This window comes from Anguilla rostrata, chromosome 9 (genome assembly GCF_018555375.3).
Source record: "Anguilla rostrata isolate EN2019 chromosome 9, ASM1855537v3, whole genome shotgun sequence".
NCBI lineage: Eukaryota > Metazoa > Chordata > Actinopteri > Anguilliformes > Anguillidae > Anguilla > Anguilla rostrata.
The window spans coordinates 43,970,739-43,991,345 of NC_057941.1; the positions used below are offsets into that span (position 1 = coordinate 43,970,739).

At 49.6% G+C, this 20,607-nt stretch overlaps 1 protein-coding gene across 1 annotated transcript in view; it reads left to right on the forward strand.

Annotated features, from left to right (window-relative positions):
• auts2a (activator of transcription and developmental regulator AUTS2 a) overlaps positions 1-20,607 on the forward strand; it is a 554,127-nt gene that overhangs the window by 328,051 nt on the left and 205,469 nt on the right. Inside the window, 1 exon segment of the mRNA XM_064352323.1 lies at positions 12,773-12,874. Coding sequence (XP_064208393.1) covers positions 12,773-12,874 — 102 coding nt within the window.

Genomic DNA, 20,607 nt, shown 5'->3' on the forward strand with positions numbered 1-20,607 from the left:
CCTCCCTCCCTCTCTCTCTCCCTCTCCCTCTTTCTCCCCTCCTCTCTCTCTCCCCCCTCTCTCTCTCCCCTCTCTCTTCCTCCTCTCTCCTCCTCTCTCTCCTCTCCCTCCTCTCTCCTCTCTCTCTCCCTCTCCCCTCCTCTCTCTCTCTCTCTCTCTCTCTCTCTCTCTCCCTCTCTCTCTCTCTCTCTCTCTCTCTCTCTCTCTCTCTGGTCCGCGGGCCCTCCATCTCTCCGGCCTGTCAGGGCTCTTTTTCATTAGGCCCGTTGCTACAGGGGGGGCTCGGCGCTGGCAGATTACAAACTCGGCAGCCAGTCATTTTCGATTTATCCTGCGCCCCGTTTCCCCCGGTCCGCCCGGGCCCCCCCCCCCCGCCCCCCCCCCGGCCCCGGCCCCGGCATCAATCCAGACGCGCGGCAGTCCCTCAGACCCCTTTACCCCTCCCCGTCTCCCGCTTTCGATCGGCGGGAAATTTAGCTCGCAGGCCCCGAGACAAAAAAAAAAAGAAATATTGTGGCGGGGGAAGCGTTTAAGTTAGAAAAGGCTGCCGGGGCTGTGTTATTGCTGAGGCCTCTGTCACCGGTGATGACCCGGGAGAGTGGGGAATATCGATCGCTTGTCACTCACGGCGCTCGGCAGATTGCATTGACAAAGCTTGTTGGGCCTTTAATAGCGAGGTTAGCGGCCTTGGCCCGGGCCCAGGAGAGAGCCTCTAACTGTGCCTATTACACGGTGGCTTTTAGCCGTTCTCCCGGCGCGCGAGAGAGAGAGCGCCGCGATAACAGCCAGGAAGTCATTTTACTCCCGTAATTGCCTTCCTGCGGTTGACATTTGTAGCCCTGAGAGCGGCGGAGGAGAAAGAGGGGCCGGGCAGGGCCGGCGGCGGAGGGAGAAGGCCGGCATTGTGCGCGCCGGGGCCATCGCCCCGGCAAAGATGCGATAACGGCTAAAAACGAAAAACGGGGGGGGGGGGGTGAAGGGGGGGTTTAGAAGAAGATGAAAAGAAAGAGTGAGCGTGATTAATGGTCTGAAGGAAGTCCAGTGCGTGCGGAGGAAGTCTGGACCAAAACATAAACAACGAGAGGGCACGCTCTCCAGGGGTTTTGGGGGGGGGGGGGTTGGCGGGGGTTAGTGGGGGGGGGGGGGGTGTCGAAGGGTAATTCTCTTGTGCGTCTCGCCCCAAAGCCACAACAACCCTGAAAAGCACCGTTTAAAACCCTGATTTCAATCTGGGGTAATTCTGCGCAGGAACGCGGCCGTTGAGAGGCTTAAACAGGTCCCTTTGTGCTTGCTGATGCAGAACTTCCTTTTGTCAGGGAAACGTTATGACTCCCCTGGGTGTTATAATTTGGCTGGACACAGGTGGGGAGCTATTTCTGAGAAGCCGCCTCGCCGTGGGTAGGAACCGGCAAATCTCAGGTGGCAGGTAGCTATTTCCTGTACCGTGTAAATCAAGGTGACAGGGCGCATTTTTTTCATCAAAATTTTGCGTTTCTTAATATTTAAGTATTTTTTGGGGGGGGAAATTTCACATAGATTTATGCAACGTTTGACTGTGCCATAAAATTGTAAAACTACTAAATTATTGGTCGTGCAAAAAATAGAAAATGGCTTTAATAATTTTACTAAGCTGATCTAATCTACAGGTCAGAGATGGTCCAGGCCTCTAAACGATGCATTTGCTGATATTTCGAATGACTGTGCCCTCTGGAGGTAGGTGGGTGAGGAGGGTCTTAGGAGCAGGTCTTCCTGTGGTAACCGGGGAGACGAGGACCGTCTGGATTTTGACGGACTGTGGAGGTGTACGTTTGCTCCCTCTTTTCCGCGGTATATGATCCTCGCAGTACATCGTCCTGTTTGCCGCCATATTGTTTTATGTTGTTTGTCCCTGGTGGTCTTGGAGAGCCTCAGTGTAATACAATCGTTGTTTGTTTGTTTGTTTATTCATGTAAATAGAGTTTGCTGGAATTCAGAGACGGTTTTATTTGAAGTTAACAGGCAGGCCTTCATAACGGTGAGAACTTTTTTCATATAAAATTTTCGTCATATGAGGAATTCAATTATTTTATCTTTGTGCCTGAAGATTTTCTCCCTTTTTTTTCGCTGTAATTCGGTAAGTAGAGTAATTCATCTTCGGCCTTTTGAATAATGCATCGGGAATTAATGGAATGTGATTGGGGACGATTAACACTTTCTAATCTCTTTTTTTTTTTTTTAATATCGTAATTTCACCTTGGCGAGGAAGGCGCTTTGGCTTTGTGCGGTTAATTTTCCGTCGCTCGCTTCGCCCCCCCCTGCTGGAGCCGTGGGGAAATTTCGCCCCGGCGTAGCTTAGCTACCGGGCCCCTTATTAGCGTTCGCGGAGTCAACAGAACGTCGTAGGGCCCGGAGATGCCCGTTTCGACGGGAACGCGCGCGGCTCTCCGCGGGGGGGGGGGGGGGGGTCGAAAGTGGCGCGAGACTGCTTAAATCAGAGGGAGGCCCCCCCCCCCCCCCCCGGTGGGCGTCGTTCAAAAAAAGCCAGACAGCCCGGTCGCACATTCTAAATCACAGGCCTCGTGCGGAGAGAGAGAGGACCCTAATACGTCATTCCGCCTCGCTCCCCGAGCGTCCCTCCGCGGCGAAGCGGCTCGCTTCCTTCCCATGACCCTCTCTGTTTCTGTGGAGAGAAACCCCGCGGTTTTAAACTCATTTACACTTGAGGGCTGTTTTATACATATATACTGTAGCTTTCCGTCACTGTGTTGCGAGACTTGCAAACGGGGATAGAGTTGCGAGTGCTTCCATGGCTACTAGTGACATTTTGACTAATTGCACTTGTCATTAACCCTGGAAACAGAGCAGGTCATGTGGGTAATGTTTTTCCTGGACCACGTATCTTAATGTGCTCAACATCATGTCATTACACCTAATTACGCCTGGAGTAGCTTGTTTTCTACATTACACATAACGCACTGTATTATGAATTTATGTGTGTATTTTACTGCGACTTAGATTAAATATGTTCTCAGAGTTATGGTGGCATATAGCATTGTGTAATGACACGTTTTACATTCATTATGTCATTCGTTTCAAATTTTCCAGAGTTATTTGTTCTGCAGGCAATTCACCTAGAAGTTATTTGCAGTTACACTCTCTCTGTAAACTAAGTTACCACGGTAACGACCCATTCAGAGTTTAAACTGGACATTCCAAACGCATATTAAGTAAATGCGCGTTGCAAGGGCAATTTTGCCGATGCTAGCTACGGCCAGACCGCGCCCCAGGGTTTACTCTGCTCAGGCTGAGGCTTGGAATTTGTTATTGAGGAAGTTTATGTATCTCCGTACGCTATCCTGTCAAGTCAACCGAATGTCGATGGCTCCAAAAATATGGCCGTGCGTGTTAAATAGTCCTCGTTAGCCGGAGCGAGCTCGTTCAGTTCTGGACCAATCACGTTCGTTCCTCGCACCGTAAGCAGATACTTTGGCGTCCGAGTCTCGCCTTGTTTCGCGGGGTTTCTAATTGCGGACGGGCGTTTACGCGGAGTGGCTAACGGAGGGGATTAGCGGCGAAACCTTAGCCCAGCCCGCCGACCGGGCCGGCCGGCCAAAAAAAGAAGACGAAGCGTGAGCGTGTAAGCGGTTTTTCTGGCCCGTCTGCTCGCCCTGCGGGCCCGGGAGCCAATCGTGGAAGCCGTGTGGAACGCGGCCTCATTAGTCCGCAGCCGGGGGCCAGCCGAAACACGGCATCGGACACCCGAGGATCCCGTTTCTGGGAGTCAGCTGTACCTGCTGTACCGAGGGGGGGCGATCGGCTTACCTCTGGGGTTCACAAAGCAGCAGACCAGGCTTGTGTACCGAAGACTCGGGGCCCGAACGGAAGAAAGCAACGAACGATTCCCGTGAACTGATTACAACCCGCTAATACAACCACATAAGAGACGGCGGCGTATGTGCGTGAAGCGCGTTTACCAGATTGAAGCGAGCCGATTGGTTTAAAAAATGAGATAATGCAGAAGAAATGGATATTTGATTATACACGCCCGGGCATTTCCTCCTCCTCTACGAGCGCGACCTTCGATACCCTTGTCCAAAAGCGTTTTCATCCGAGCGCCTATTAGGAGCCCTAATCCACTCTGGTCATACTGTAATGCAATTAATTTGGCTTCGGCAGTTGTTTAGGGGCTGCAAATTAGTGCAAATTGCGCGCATTTATTTGTGCTCCCTCTAAAAGGTTTGAGTGGAATCACTTTAAATTAATCTCTATTAGACATTTAGCGCTTTATTTACTGCATTACGGTACAGATTGTGATTATCTATGGTTGGGGGCTCTGGATAATGGTGCAGCACTGACCTATTTAGATCCACCCCCCCCCCCCTTTCTCTTTTATCGCGGGTGTGAGCGTTGTCTCTCTGCCATTTTCAAGGTTCCCTGGCCTTGCTTTCCTTTTTTTTTTTTTTTCTTTTTTTTTCTCCGAGGGCTGCGTTTCCCTGGCCTCCGTCGCCGCGGCGATGCCTGCGCTATTCCTGTAACGTAAAAAAAAAAGAAAAAAAAAAACCCCCTCCGACTGGAAGCATTTGTTTATCATATTACAGCCTCACATGAGCCGCGCGCAAAAGGCTTGACCCGGTGTTAAGTGCCTGCGCTAAATTTCATTGCCTCCATATACTGGAAGTCCTGCCAATATACTGGCAGTGTATTCCTGGAGGGAAATAAATGGCAATAAAAAAGAGAAATGATAGCCTCGGCGAGCAGAGAGGAGCGCGGTTTTTATTGAGACTGGCCGGCTCGGGAGATGTGACTTGGCACGCGGTCCCCGGCTTAAGAGGCCGCCAGTGAAAGCCGATATTGGAATAAGGCCTCCGCGGCGGGGACATGGGAATAATGTAATTAATTGCGCACAAATTTTCTTTGATGAATAGTTATGTGGTGATAAGCATGAGACAGAGTAGCCAGGGGGAGAGGGGGTGTGTGTGGGGGGGGGGGGGGGGGTTAATGCCTCCCCCGCAGCTGGAGGCGTGGAGGCGCTCCAGAGCCCCGAGCCTGGCCGCCTCCTGCCCCGCCCTGGGAGGTCCGCCGCTAGGGGGCGCTGTGTCCTCCGTCGCCCTGAAATGTGCCCGTTTCAACCCCTTAGCGAGAGGGTTTTTTTCCTGATACCACCTCCCACCTGTGTCCACAATAACAGTGTGCTCTGGTGAGATTTCACATAACCCGGCTCTTCAGTCGATATTATTTCCCCCCTCTGGTTTAGTTCATTATTAAATCTGGGAATTGTCCGCATGCATCGGTACTTTACAGCCTTGCGCTGCATAGCTGGTGTGGGGGGGGGGGGGGGGGGGTCTTTGTAATTTGAAATCTGAAGCCGTAGATGGAAGCTATTTTTTTTTTCAGTCTTCTTCAAGTCTGCATGCATCCCACAGTTTTTTTTTTTTTTTTTTTACAGCTGTGTGCATCTGTTCTTGTCGTCCATGTAGCCTCCGCAGAGCTAACATGGCTCCTGTCTGGTATGATTATAATGGCCATGCGTGCACATGTTGGGTGTCATGAACCTTACATTTGTGTGACGGCATGGCGGACGCTAATCCTCTTCAGCTGTTTAAGCTAGTCAGAGACAATATGCGAGCGGGTCGCCTTGACGATGGTAATAACACGGGACAAGGTCGTTAGAGGTCGCGGCTTCACTTGAGCGTGAGAACAGCGAGGGGGTGGGGGGGGCGGGGTGGGGGGGGAACTGGGCTAAATGGGGCATTTCCACTGCTATCATCGGAGAAGGGAGAAGAAAGGTCGACACGTTACATGAAACCGGAGTAAACAGCAGTGTTCCCAAACCGTTTGTGACATTGAGACGGGGTGTCCCAAGGCGAGCGGAGGGCGAAACCGTTTGGGGTGGGGGGTGCGTGGGGGGGGGTTGTTGAGAAAAAGGGAACGGGGGGGGGGGCTTGATGCGATGACGACGCTGGGGAAGTTATTTTTAACTCTCGTCACACTAAAACAGCCCCGGCGAATGAATAAATGAGACGGACTCTCATGGCCACGGCTCTGCCTCCTGACCCTTATCCGCGGTGGCAGGCCCGCTAGCACGCATCCGGGGACAACGCGCCGCAGTCGTCTGTGATATTTAATAATATCCCTGGCCTCCGAGCAGGAAGAGGGTCATCGGCGGGCCACGCGGGTTGCCTCTGCCACACAAGGCATTGCCCCTGTCTAAAAGATGTGGGGTGGGGGGGGGTGGGGTTAGGCTTTCGCGGTCCCTTGGAGGCCATGACTGCCCCCGCTCCCCCTTTCACGCGTTTGTTTATTTATTTATTTATTTTATTTATTTAGAGAATCATGCCGCAGGTTAAGTGCACCCAATTATTTACAACTGCTGCTGTCTGCGAGATGGAAATTGTGTAGCCTGAGCCCCCATGTGGGACTTCCTGCGTGGACTGATGGGAAATGTAGTTAGTATCTCAAGCCACCTAGGCACAGGAAGCACCCAGGTCTATGAGAGAGATGGAGATGTATTCTTCACACGTTTTTTTAGCATAGTGTATTATTTACTGTGAAGAATTTTCCATTAATGTATAGCATAGTAATTGTGCAGTACATTTTATGGTAGATTTTTTAATTAAGGTTATTTCCTTTGTCACCGTTTTCTTATTAACCTTCTGAACAGAGATGAATGGCACAGGGAGTGCCAACCAGTAGTTTCCTCAGAAGTGCAAGTTAAAAGGATTAAAGTGTCTGCAAGGACCGCGCAGAGGCTCAACATTTTAATAGCCCTTGTATATGGACCTGCGAAGGTGGCATAGAGGAGTTATTTAAAGGGTAGTCACGGGAAACCAGGGGATTTGACAGTGGGGCAGGAAATAGGCGATTTATTATAAGCAGGCTCGCTAGCAGTGGATTATCTATAAAACTTTCATGGTCCTCCCTCGGTGGCTGGCCGTAAAACTTGCCTGAATGAGGGACTTGTTAATTTACTTGTTAAAGCAAATTAAAAATTTATAAGCGCTTTTAGGTAAATGAGATCTTCTTTCATTGTGGCCCTAGTGGGACCCGCCGGATCCTGGGAGGACAGGTTCACTGTTCTGAGACATCACAGCAGAACAATAAAAAGCCGTTAAATTGTTCAGAGTTTATTACCGTACGGTTCTGCAGCTGCTGCTGTTGTGCGTAACTAAGGGAAACCAGGAGCTCGCGGCGCAGAATCCCAAAGGCTAGCATGCTATATAACCCCAGTTTTCTCTGTTAAAATGCTCAGGGTAGAAAACATGTGTAAGAATCCCTCTTTTTAATATTCTCGATGTGGGTCAGCTCAACCGTAATCTCAGCAGGTAGGAGAAAATCCGCTTTTAAAATTCCTGGTCTTCACACCATTGCTGCATTGGGGAAACAGCACCCATTCAGCACGTGGGCTGAGAAAGAACATTCTGACAATGTTCCTGCAATGTAGGGACAGTGTTTCAACACTGACAGAAAATTCCAGAAACGTGAGAATGTTTCGCGTTAGCTGGGTAACTGACGACATGTGTTAATAATACGCCCTTTAAACCTTGAAAGGGCGTTATAAATATCCAGCCAAACACGCGGAGAACGCACTGTATATCTTTCTACCAATAAAAAAGGAGACCTTGAATAATTGAACGAATGTGTTTTGTCTGAATAAAACGTCCGCCCTGCCGTCGCCCACATGGCAGAGCTCGTTGACGGTTATTTAGCTCTTCAATTATTCATCAGTCTGACCGGGACTGATTTTATAGTAATGGTGCCGACAAAGAGCGATCTAATTGCAGCCATTTTGAGTGCGCTCGGAGGAATGCGCGCATGTAAGCTGCTCTTATTATTGCGCCGTAATTTTGTTTCGCCTGGTTGAAGGATTTATGGCAGCTGTAAAGCGCGGAAGAAACGCGACCGAAAGGCGTCGTCCTCAGCCTGCTGCAAAGCGATCGTATAAAATCGCAACCAAAATAGCGCGATGTGATGTGTTTTTACCGAAGTTTATTCCATCGTGTTTTGGCCGAAGAGGCGTTTTGGTTTGGCTGGTACTGTTTGTTCAGCTCAAATATGGAAGATTTTCTTAGGTGCAATTCAGCACATTTTAGGGGCTGTCATGAATTAAAATGACACTCCAAGATTTTTACTACCCGGTTGAAACTGGATTTATGCGTGCGGTGGTAATCATTACTTCAAATCCATGTATAAAATTCAAGAGAAGTTTCTGTTTTGTTTGGCCCCACTCCACACCACCAGAAACCAATTCACTTTCTCAGTTTGGTCCGTTTCAGATAAGTGATAAGTAGCTTGTTTGCCTGCTCCATGCTTGAACGAGCATAGGGTTAAAATAACACAATTTTCATTGGCCGTTTGGATTGGGGGAAGGGGTCTCTTTTTATTAGTTTTCACATCAAAGAGATGGCAGCATAAATGAATCTTTAATAGCGTGGCGGTTTTCGGGTGTTCTCTGCCAAAGAATCGTGCTGGCTGCTGATTGGAAACAGTTGTTAATTCTATACTTCAATAAATTTGGGACGGGGGAAAAAAAGTTCTCCCTAACGCAGAACAGATTGAAGGAAAACAAGACCTTACTGTGTGGAAATTAATGGCAGATGCACTTACTATTAGTTTAAATGTTTCATTAGATGTTAATGTCTCGCTGTGTTTTTAATTGTTGAGAAATTAGCCTCCAGAATATTAAAACCATCTGTTTGTTATCTTTTTGTGTGTGTGTGTGTGCATAGAATCATCACCATACATTTGTGGATAGCGTTGTTAAACTGTTTATCCTTATGTGTTGCAGTCTTGCAGAATATGTTCTTAATTTGTGTGTGACCTCATATGCAGGCTGATCCCTGCGCACACTGGTGTACACATATGCACACACACACACCACAGTATTTTTTGTGTGTTTTAACACCTCAGGATCAGTATGTATAGCCATTTTATTATTTTAGTTGTCACACACAAGATGACAAGGAAATTTCTTATGAGAAAAAGTATGAGTGATTCATCTGCCACGCAGGTACATATTAATAAAGTGAAGTCATTAAGAAACATTATTTTTGTTCACTATTAGGTGCTGGCCTGTTATTTTACAGCTTGTTTTCATTGAATTGTCTTAATGGGGAACCTTCATATCAGCCATCTTGAGAGATGGGATTGCCTTACATGAAATGTGACCAGGTCTCACCGAAATAATGACAGAACATTGCTAGCACATGGAGAACATGCTAAATACACACTAAATTGCTTGTCGTGCCCCACTGATGCCATTTATAAATCAAAGTAAAATGGAACAACTTCAGAGAACTGAAAAGAACAACCCACTGTACTTGTATACTGTAAATGTACAGCAGTCTTGAATGCTGTTGTATCTTTGAATGATTTATTTACTACCCAGAATAGTGTACTTACTTGTAGCATTAGACTAGTCAGGCAAATAGTATGCTGCTTATTGAATTTGTTTGTTGTTGAGCTTACATGTATGACGTCTGCTTTGTGTTCAGTGTCTGGTAATTATTGGGAAACGCAGTTTGGAAGATCATGAAAAAGACAAATAATGGGTCCGATGAGAAATTGCTACTTGAAGTAATGAATTCCCCGATATATACCTTACTATAAAAATTATATGTGAGTGAGTGAATGCCACGGTGACTGGTTTATTTGTTAGATTTATTAGCAGAGGAAGATTATTAAATCTATGCGGAACTTTTGATGATGGTAATTTATTGTGGCCACTGGTACTTCTCCTCTTCCTGTAATACGCAAATGAATCACCTTGTTAAAATGATTCCAAAATGCTTGCAGTGGGACTTGCACCTCTGAATGAAGTAAATCTCAGAAGCAATTTACGGAGCCTTAAAGAATTAAATGAACAAGCCGAGGGATACATTTGCAAATGACTGTGTAATTGCACCAGGTAAACGCACTGCTGCAGAATGCTGATATCCTGTTTGTGCAGGTTAGGGTAGTGATAAGTACAGGTTATGCGTTTCATACCCTTCTCATGTGCTGGGTTACGTTTTTCGATTGACGGTTTTGATTTTTGTCGGACGTTGTCGTACGGTTGTGCGCTTGTACCCTACACCCCCACCCCCACCCCCCCATCTGCCGCCTGTGACACGCTTTTAATTTGTTTTGCTGGTGTTCCGATGACATCACAGTCCCATGAGGGGGGTGTGTTTTCATTTTGGTGTGGAACTCGCTATGCGGGGCTGGTCATTTACACCAACGGCTGTCCTAGCCTGATATTGCGCACCCCCCCCCCCCCCCACACACCAGTGGTGGAGTCATATTTCAACCCAGACGGCGGGGGGGGGGGGGGGGTGCGCATTCAGGGAGTGTGGCGTAGCCACAGTGATGGTAGGGGGTCTGACCCCTGGGCCAAGCTGATCCGATTTGTTTGCGATCGCTAAGCAGGAGCCTGACTCACGACTCCGGCACGAAGACGAGCGGCCTCTCTTCCTCTTTCTCTTTCTCCGCCTCCCGTCGCCTTCCCCGCAGGTGCCGAAACTCGGGCGACCCGCCTCCCCTCCCCACATTAGTAACCAGCTGTGCCGACGCGGGGTCGGGTCAGGCCACCGCCGGCGCGGTGGTGATTTGTGGGTCCGCGGCCGAGCGGCCGGGCCGGCCGGGCGACTCGTAGCGGTTTCCGCTGAAGGTTATCCTCGGGCGCTACGTTAGCCGCCCGCGTGATGTAGAGCGCTTGTCAAGAGGGACCTTCGTTTCTGTAATGAAGATTATAGGTCAGCGCGATTTAATGAACAGCCAGCAGATTAGGGAGTAAACAGCGGCGCTCTCTCTCTCTCTCTCTCTCCGGTGTGACGTTCGCGGCGCGCGGCGCCCTAATTAAAGGTGTTGATACGCGTCAGCGCCGTTTCTTTCTCTGCCTCGAACGCTTTCTGCTCCGTTTTCGCGTACGTTTTCTTTAAAAATTATCCTAAAAAAAAAAAACTCCTTTGGGAAGAATCGAAGGCCTGTGTGTAAAAAAACAGAAGAAGAAGAAGAAGAAAGTGTTCTCTCTCGTTTGTGTTAGCGGAGGTTTTGTTTGAGGTAATTAGCGGTGTCGTGGAGAGACGGGGCCGCGGCGGTTGGAGTTCCCCGGCGGTGTCTGAGCGTCTCCTCGCCTTCCCCAGGGCCCCCGCCTCGCCCGGCCCCCGCCTCGCCCGGCCCGCTTCGCTTCATCTGCGGCCCGCCACCAGCACTGAGCGGTCCGTCTCATCGCGGGGCGGCGCTCGGGTGACGAGAAGCGCCCCGCCTTTCGACCCCCCCCCCCCAACCCCCACGCCGCGTTCTCCGAGGGGAGGCGTCCGCCCCTTCGCGCTGCTGATGGCGGTTTTTCGTTTTAATTACGTGTTTTGCTCCAGGGTTCCGCACGCCTCCTCCCCTGCCTCGTAAATGACAGCCAGTGCCTCTAAATGGATATATTTTTTATGTCCCCCCGCCCCTCACCCCTTTTTTAACACCACAGCCCATAAACCATAAACCTGTGTAGATTCCTCACCTAGAGAGAGGGAGGGAGGGATGGTGGGAGAGGGAGGGAGACAGAGGTAGAGAGAGAGGGGGAGAGAACGAGCGGGAGAGAGAGAGAGAAAGAGAGGGAGAGAGGTTGAGGGAGAGAAGGGGGGAGAGAGATTGAGAGAGAGAGAGGAGAGCGATTGGGGAGAGATATAGAGAGGGGGAGAGGGAGAGATTGAGAGGGAGAGGTGGACGGCCCCATGGTGGTAAACCATCCCCCCGTGTGCTGCGGTGCAGTCTCTGCGTTTTCTATTAGGTGGCAGCGCGCCCGTTTATGGCCGCTGCTCCATTTTCCCTGTGAAGCAGTTTTATGTGCTCTGAGATGGAGCCCGGGAGAGCCGCCCGCCCGGGGGCCGCGGCGAGGAAGCTTCTCAGGACGTAAATCCCGCCTCGGACGCCCGCCAGCGTCCCGGGGGCCCGACATCGCTCTCCGCGCTTTGCGGGCTCGGACGCTCGAATGGCGTCCCTCGCTCACCCCCCCCCCCCCCCCAATCGCTGGTCTGGAGGGGGGCACTTTCACAGAGGGAGGTGCCTCAGTTACCCCTCCGCTCGTTTCTCGCCCCGATGTCCCCCCCCCCCACCCTCTTCTGGTATTTTCCGCGACCCCCCTCGTTCAAGGTGGTCCTCGTTAGCTCGGCTGTCAAAGAAGTTTTCCTTGTGTTTTTTTTTTTTTTTTTTGCGCGATTCATTAATTATTTAATGTAATTATGAACGCGGAAGAGAAGTTGAAAGGACTGTTTCATTGTCTGGGTGTGAAAGCCATTACAGGACCCTTGGTAGTTCATGCAGTATAATGTAATGTCACAGGAGAGCGAGTTTAATTGATTGGATCCACTGGCGTTTTTGTTAATTAAAACAGCGCCTCTTTGGAAAAGAAGAAAGAAAGAAAGAAAAAAAACGGAAAAAGGAGGAGGCGACCTTTGCGGCGGCGTGCCCATCAAGCGTCTCCGCGTTAAGGCCCTGATCTCACGCGCTCCTGATGATGCCGCGAGCAGCTCCGAGGCACTGCCTCCAGCCAAAGCGCCGGCTCAAAGTGCAGCGATGCTCCCCGCGGTCCGACAACCGACCCTGTCTGGCGCCCCCTGTAGACGGGAGTACCGCAGTACAGTGCGTAGTTGCCCGTGGAGTCACACCGGGAAGGAGGGCTTTGGTCAGTGGGCTTTTCCTCAGAGTGCAGTACAGGGTTGCCAGGTGACATCGTTTCATTGAAGTGTGCCGTTTTTCTGATTGTGGAGTGTGCTGCAGTGCTGGAATGTGACCGTCCGTCTGTCTGTCTGTCTGGTTGTTGCAGCTGAAGCCGGGACAGAACAACTGCAAGGACAGCGACAGCGAGAGCGTGAGCGGAGAGTCCAAGCCGTCCTTCCAGAGCAGCTCCAGAGACCAGCTGAGTGATGTAAGTCATGCCAGCATCCCAGCTGAGGCCAAACACAGTGTGCCAGCATTCTCACACCAGTCATACAGCTCATAGAGCACCCCAACATTCACACACCAGTTCAGTCTGATACAGCTCTTAGAGCACCCCAACATTCTCACACCAGTCATATAGCTCATAGAACACCCCAACATTCTCACACCAGTCATATAGCTCATAGAACACCCCAACATTCTCACACCAGTCATATAGCTCATAGAACACCCCAACATTCTCACACCAGTCATATAGCTCATAGAACACCCCAACATTCTCACACCAGGCATATAGCTCATAGAACACCCCAACATTCTCACACCAGTCATATAGCTCATAGAACACCCCAACATTCTCACACCAGTCATATAGCTCATAGAACACCCCAACATTCTCACACCAGTCATATAGCTCATAGAACACCCCAACATTCTCACACCAGTCATATAGCTCATAGAACACCCCAACATTCTCACACCAGTTCAGTCTGATACAGCTCATAGAGCACCCCAACATTCTCACACCAGTTCAGTCTGATACAGCTCATAGAGCACCCCAACATTCTCACACCAGTTCAGTCTGATACAGCTCATAGAGCACCCCAACATTCACACACCAGTTCAGTCTGATACAGCTCATAGAGCACCCCAACATTCACACACCAGTTCAGTCTGATACAGCTCATAGAGCACCCCAACATTCACACACCAGTTCAGTCTGATACAGCTCTTAGAGCACCCCAACATTCACAGACCAGTTCAGTCTGATACAGCTCATAGAGCACCCCAACATTCACAGACCAGTTCAGTCTGATACAGCTCTTAGAGCACCCCAACATTCACAGACCAGTTCAGTCTGATACAGCTCTTAGAGCACCCCAACATTCACACACCAGTCCAGTCTGATACAGCTCATAGAGCACCCCAACATTCACACACCAGTTCAGTCTGATACAGCTCATAGAGCACCCCAACATTCACACACCAGGTCACCCAGCCATATGTGTGCCACTTCATAGTACAGTATCAAACAGGACAAAAAACACTGTGTTCACATAGTATATAAGAAATTGTTCACACATTGTATGAGAATCTGCACTTATGTGTGGTTTATAATGTATGGCATTAAACAGTTTGAAATAACAGGTTTGTCTTTCTCTAAGCTGTAGGAAACTTTACATCTCAGCGATAAAGCAGGATTATACTGTTTGTATTCCACATTAATACTCAAAAACACATCAAAGTATTTGAGTATGCAAGCATTTGTACTGTTATTACTTGTGATGCTATTTACTAATTTCTTCTAAATTCTTATTTTTAATGCCTGATGCAGGTAGTACACTGCTTTCATTAATACTGCCCACACATTCTGAATGTCATTTATTTATTTATTTTCAAGCATTTGGCCATATTTACAGATATTTGTGTTTTAATGCCATCATTAAACTCCACGAAATGGTGTTCGCTAGGAAAATACTATCCCAGTGTACTTTATGAAATTCCTTCTAAACATCGGGTAAGTATTAAATAAATTATTTTATAGCAATCAATACCAGTTATCAATATTTGATAAACAAGAAAACACTCATTAATTCTTAAGTGGCATCATGTGCAATGTTGTGCTTTTTCTGTTGTTCTTGATTTAAATAGATCCTTGCCAAAAGCAATGGCTGCTCCATATTTTCCTCATTTTGTCTTCATGATTTCATACAACGAATGATACTTTTTGAAGGTACGCTGTCTTTAGCTTAACGTGACTCAGTGCACCGAAACTGATGCTACATCAGCGATGTGTCCCACGTCTCGCAATGCACATAACACAGTGAGGTTATAGTTATCAAAATGCTATTATATTCTTTATATGAATTCTGGCATATGCTAGTAATAAAGCTAGCATTAGCATTAGCTGTGCTTGCACTTACTGCATTGGGCTCGGGGTGGCAGTGCGCTGCGTGAGCGCTCTCCGGGTATGAGGCGCTATCCGGTGTCTCCCGTAATTAATGCTATCAGCCTGGAGGACGAGCCGGTCGTCGCCCGAAAACACCGGCGGAACGAGCGGACCGAAGCGCTTCTGTGGCAGTGTCCGGGGGGAACGCTTGGCCAGGCGTGAAATGCGACAAGTGAATTTCGGGTCGACGTCTGAAATCGAAAAAAGATACCTGCTGCTCCTCGTCGCGACTCCCCCCGCGGGTAAACCCATGATAGAGCGAGCGAGCGAGGCGAGGGCGAGAGGGCCAAGCCGTCCCCTAAACAAGCCGGAGTGGCGCATCGGCCGCGGCTTCGTTTCCCAGGGTGCGGGCGGAGTATGGCGAGGAGCGATGGAGAGATCTCATTGGAGGATGTGAGTCTGTAGGCTCCACCCAACAAGCGCATCAGAGGCCCGCCTCCCTGCCCTTGACATTTCAGCCTGCCCTTAAGGAGCTGGAGGGAAGATCTCCCGCCCTTTTCCGTGCGCGATGACCTCATCACAGGCCCCCGCCATGTTGGAATGGGCCGAGACTCTGGTAACCGCCGACGACAGATCGCCGCTGCGATTTTAGTGATGATTTAATAATTATCTCTTTGAGAAGCTCGCCAGTGCATCGTGGAATGATGTTAATTATTTCATAAAAGAGTTTCACACATTCTTTTTTATCTTCTGTTTGTTCCCTTGACCTTGGTACCTTTAACCTACCTTCGCATGAAGAAGGACTTTATGTTCCATCTGTTGCTTTTTTTGCTATTAACATTACTTTATGCTTTGAAACAGAAGGCTGGAATCTACTGTGTATAATCCTATGCCAGTTAATAGGGTTATTTGGTATTTAATTTTCAGTTTCTTTTGCTTTCTTGTTTGATTGCTTTAGCGTTTATAGTCAGGCGAACTATAGCTTTTTTCCACTGAAACATATCGTCTTTGTTGTGTTTTCCCCGTTAATCCTGTACGTTAGCTTTGTTACGAAAGGATCAGAAAGAGCCGCTCTCCTGGAAGGAGGCTCAGGACGTTGATAGCTCCCCTGCCCGCCTGACGGGAAGGCATCTGGAACACTTCAGCACGTGAGGAGAGCCTCCGAAAAGCAAGGGGGACCGCTTTCAGCGCCGCGCGGCACTGTAGTGTCACACTTAAGAGCGCCCCCCCCCCCCCCCGCCATCCCCCATCCTCCGCCGCCTCGGAAACAACTCCCCCCCCCCCCCCCCGGCCGCGCGGTTTTAAAAACCCACTTCACACGCCGGGGCGGCGTGCCAGCCAGCCCGCCCGCCCGCGTTTCGGGTAATGGGCCCGGGGCCACCTGTGTGAGAAGAGGCCCCTAATGCGTTTAAAGGCTCTTCAGCCGTTTAGCTCGAGAGCGGAGTCCCAGCCGCCCGAGCGAAATAAAGCGACGGTTAACTCCGTGAGCAGGGGCCGCCGCGGCCCTCGTTCTGCTCGCCTGCGCTTTTTATGAGCGCCTTTAACAAAGGCCGCCTTTTAAAAAAAATCTCCTAGGAAAACGCGTCCGCTTAATGCAGCTCACTGAGATTTTTGGATTTGTCCTGGGCCCCTGTAATGCGTTCATGAAGGCAGTGCTTTGAGAGAAAATGGAGGATCTTTTTTCCCCCTCTCGTTTTATTTAGTCGTCAGACGTTATGATTTAGTGGACGTTTTTATTTTTTCTGGCCGGGCGATGAGAGGGGTTTTTCGTGCTGGTGTTGTGTCTGGCACCGAGAGCTGAAGCTCGCTCCCCACGGCAGACTGAAGGGGCCCAGGGCCCGGCTCCAGGCATCTGAAGCACTGTTTACTCAGACCTACGGAAGCCCGCAAGGGCCAGTCTTATGCCAGGCTGAAGGCTTCTCCCACAGGCGCACACACACACTGACACACACGCACACACTGACTCACACACATACACACACACATGCTCCACAGACATACACACACACACACACACACACATACACACACACGCACACACACACACGTACACACACACACACATGCACACATAGGCACACTCAAACATACACACACTCAAACACACACACACACACAGGCACACACATACTCACACACACACATAGGCACACACACACACACACATAGGCACACTCAAACACACACACACACACACAAACACGCACGCACGCTGTGACCGGGCTGCCTGGCTGGATAAATGGCCCAGCGGAACCCGGGGAAATGAGAGTAACCCCGGTCGTTTGTCAGAACTCTGAACAGATTGCTAATGGTGTTTGCTAAAGGCCTTCCCTCTCCCCTCTCCCCTCTCCCAATGACACACTAAAACAGACACACCTTTATGAGTCCCCCCTCCTGACTCCCCCGCCCGTCTCCCTCGCACTTTGCTCCGCTAGCCTGCTCGTTAACCGTGCAAATTGTCTTATATTTAAAAATAATAATAATAATAATAAAATTATTATTTCTTGCGCATGACCTAGCCTCCGTTTGCCTGCTACCAAGCAGGACCAAATTGGCAGGCGAACTGTTTTGTGATAAAAAGGGTTCCCTTTTGGTGTCGTTTGATGAAGGCTAGGCTACCGGCATAGCTGGAGCGGGGTGTGGGTGGGGGGGCGGAGGGGGGGTGGGGGGGGGTCCCGGGCAGTACCAGTTAGCGAATTGGGGAAGCTGGGATGAATCGCCGGTGTTTAGTCTCTACAGCGGGGTGAGCCGCCGTCATTACCCGCCTGCCCGTCAAATAAATTGCCAATTATGGGCTTGAAAATTCAGTAAACAGCGCGCCGCGTTCGCGGGGTTTGATGAGAGGCGCGCCCGCGGCCCGAGGAGCCGTTTGGTGTCTCAGCCGCCCGTCATGGCGCACCACTGATGAGAGACGATAACGAATTCGCCCAGATATGAAAGTGAGTAAGTAAATAAATAAATAAGTAAGTAAGTAAATAAATAAATAAGCGGGGGACTGTGATCAGTAATTTGCCGCCGGTCCCCCTTGTGCTTCCTCGCAGGGCTCTGGTCCCTCTAGCTTGGGCACGGGCTACTTTGTGAGTATGATGAACGCGCAGGCCGCCTGTTAGTCGCTGGGAGAGTCGTTGCATTACCCATGGTCCCTCTGGGTTGTGACTGATGTCATTCTTTACGCGTCCCCAACCCCCCTCCCCATGCGTGTAGACCGTCCCACTGGGGATTCGGTCACAACGCAGCGCATCTTCCGCCGGCGTAGGAGCGTGTTTATTCGGAAGGTTTTCGCGCTCCGATATTCCCCAGGCCTTCGAGAGAGAGAGGCGGTCGGGGGGGTTTGGCTGTTGCACGTCAGGGGAGACGCGGGGCGGGGGCGGGGGCGCGATGCGAAGGAAGTGCGACACGCACCTGACGAGAGGGCTGCGAACTGGATGTGCGATGTTGCGAGAGCGCGCATTAAATGCGACGGCGCATGCAGACGTGTGGCTGCGTGGGGGGTGGGGGGGTGGGGCGGGGGGGGGGGTGGGGTAGGAGGTGAGAAAACAGGCTGTTGAGAAATCTTCTGCCATTTCAAGGAACGCGGTCTGGAACCCCTTCCCTCGCCCCCGCCCGCGAGCTGCACCCGCCGAGCCGACGAGGGCGAAGCCGTGCGCCCCCCCCCGCGAGGTTTTGGCGGGAAAGAACGTCCCGTTCGCATGGCCTGAACTGGAGGGTCTCTTGCACTCTTGTACAAAATAACCTCGCTCAAGGCTCTATGTTCTCCAGTTAGCCTCAGAAGGTTTTCCTGCGTGTTTTCTTGCAAGGATTTTACGTTTAGCAGTTGCTGCTTTTGATGTGGGTTTCATCCCGCACGAAACCGGTGATTTCGCCGTGCTGTTCCTGTCTGCCGGGGTGTTGAAAGAGCGCGCGTACGTTATTTTCACCTCCGTGGGTTTTTTTTTTTTTTTTGTTGCTTAGCTGCTACAAAGACGGCTGAGGATTTTTGCAAGTCAAATTGCGCTTAACGTACTCCGTTTAATTAAAATGTAGGAGCTAGCGCTGCCTGCGTTAGACGGTGTCAGTTCTAGCTAGTCGACGCCAACTTTGTTCCCTGACATGCCGGTAGTAATGAGGTCATCGTCCCCCTACGAGGTAAGATATGGCGGCCAATTTGCTCTGATATGTAAGACGTAATTACTCACATCAATTATCTAAGATGGGGGTTTTTTCTTTTTTTTTGAAATGCTCCTTATTAGAGCGCAGCATTTAGATATGGAAGAGGTAGAATGGTGTACTTTAATTAGCTCGTTATCGCGGGTTTCGGTTAATGCGTCTCAGTTAATGGCGCCGTTATGAAGACGCAGCGGAGGGCATTAAGCGCGGACGTTCGGCGGCCCGCTTCGCCGCGCGATAACGGCGCCTTAAATCGCCCATCGGTCAGCGCGAGCCGAGAGGCGCGGCCATCGCCGCGGCTTTTCCCCGACGTCGTCAGCCGGTAACCACCGCACCGGCGACAACGGACCGCGTCTCGTACAAATGCGATGCGCTTCGACGCGATGCGCTTCGACGACGTCTGGAGTTGTGTAAAAACAGTCTTGGGCTCCGTAGCAGTGTCACGCGCAGAGGCCTGGTCACGACCGCTGTAATTTCACATTGAGTCAAATAAGATTATAATGATTAACCCAAATTAAGGCTCGGGAATTAGCCACAGGAAGTGCTAGCTTTTAGCATTGCATTGCATATGCCATTTTTAAAAAAAAACGTATCTGCAATTTAAAGACATTTACATCCTTCAACCAATTCTATCTGTGCTTTTTAATATTTTATGTAAAATTAGAATACCCAGTTGTAAAGATTATTTGTGTATGATACAGGCTTTTGTATTGTCTAGTATCTATTTATAGTGCCTTTTATTATTTGTCATTTTGAAAATTATCTGTAGTTATAGTGCATTGGCCCGGGGAGAGAGCTTTTTGAATGCTTGAATTAAAATTCTAAATGTGTCAGTTATGATTCTGTCATCTTTTAACCAGGCCGAGGAGGTTGGTGTGGAAAAAGCAGTACATAAACGCCTTCCTTCCTCCAGCTTTTCATTTCGAAACCCTCTCGGCTCGAGCGTAATTCTCGGGTCCTTTCTAAAACGGACACAAAACTGTCTCTCTTGACTAGGCGCTCGCGTTGGGAACCGATCGTGACAATTTGTGCCACAGCGGTCGAGCTGAATTACTGTGTGTCTGTGTCATCTTGTCATTGCCGGAGAGCTAACTGTCCATCAGAGAGTTAGATTTGCCCTGGTGGAAAATTCCAACAGGCACCAGGGGGATGTTTCCATAAAAGTTTTAATTTGCTTGAGGATCTGACTAGTAATGTACAGTGTTACGTTGCGTAGGAAACCATAGCCTCCAGTGGCCCTCCGAGCAGACAGAAGCATTCTGATTCTGTTTGACTTTGGTATCTCATTTAATACTGATCATTTTCATAATTATATTCATAAGTCACCCATTATTCTGCATTTTCATATCTTCAAAATATATATTTATATTGAATTTAATTCACTTAATGAGCCTTAAGCCCTGTATTCAAGATGTTGAATGTTTATGGTAAAGGTGAGTCGTTTGTGTCAGAATCTCGAATGTTTTTTTGTTTTTTTTTTGGAATGAATCACAGATATGGGAATCCGAGCGGCCCCATTTTTGAGCACGCATTTTGCTGGTAAGGCACAAAAACAACGGGCTCGTTTCCTCTCTTCAAATCTGTCGGGACGCTTGCAAGGTTGATTTCAGACCATGACGGCAGGAATCTCTCGTGAACTTTTTCCCCACCCTTTGGTGCAGCTGCGTGCGGTTGAAGACCGGCTG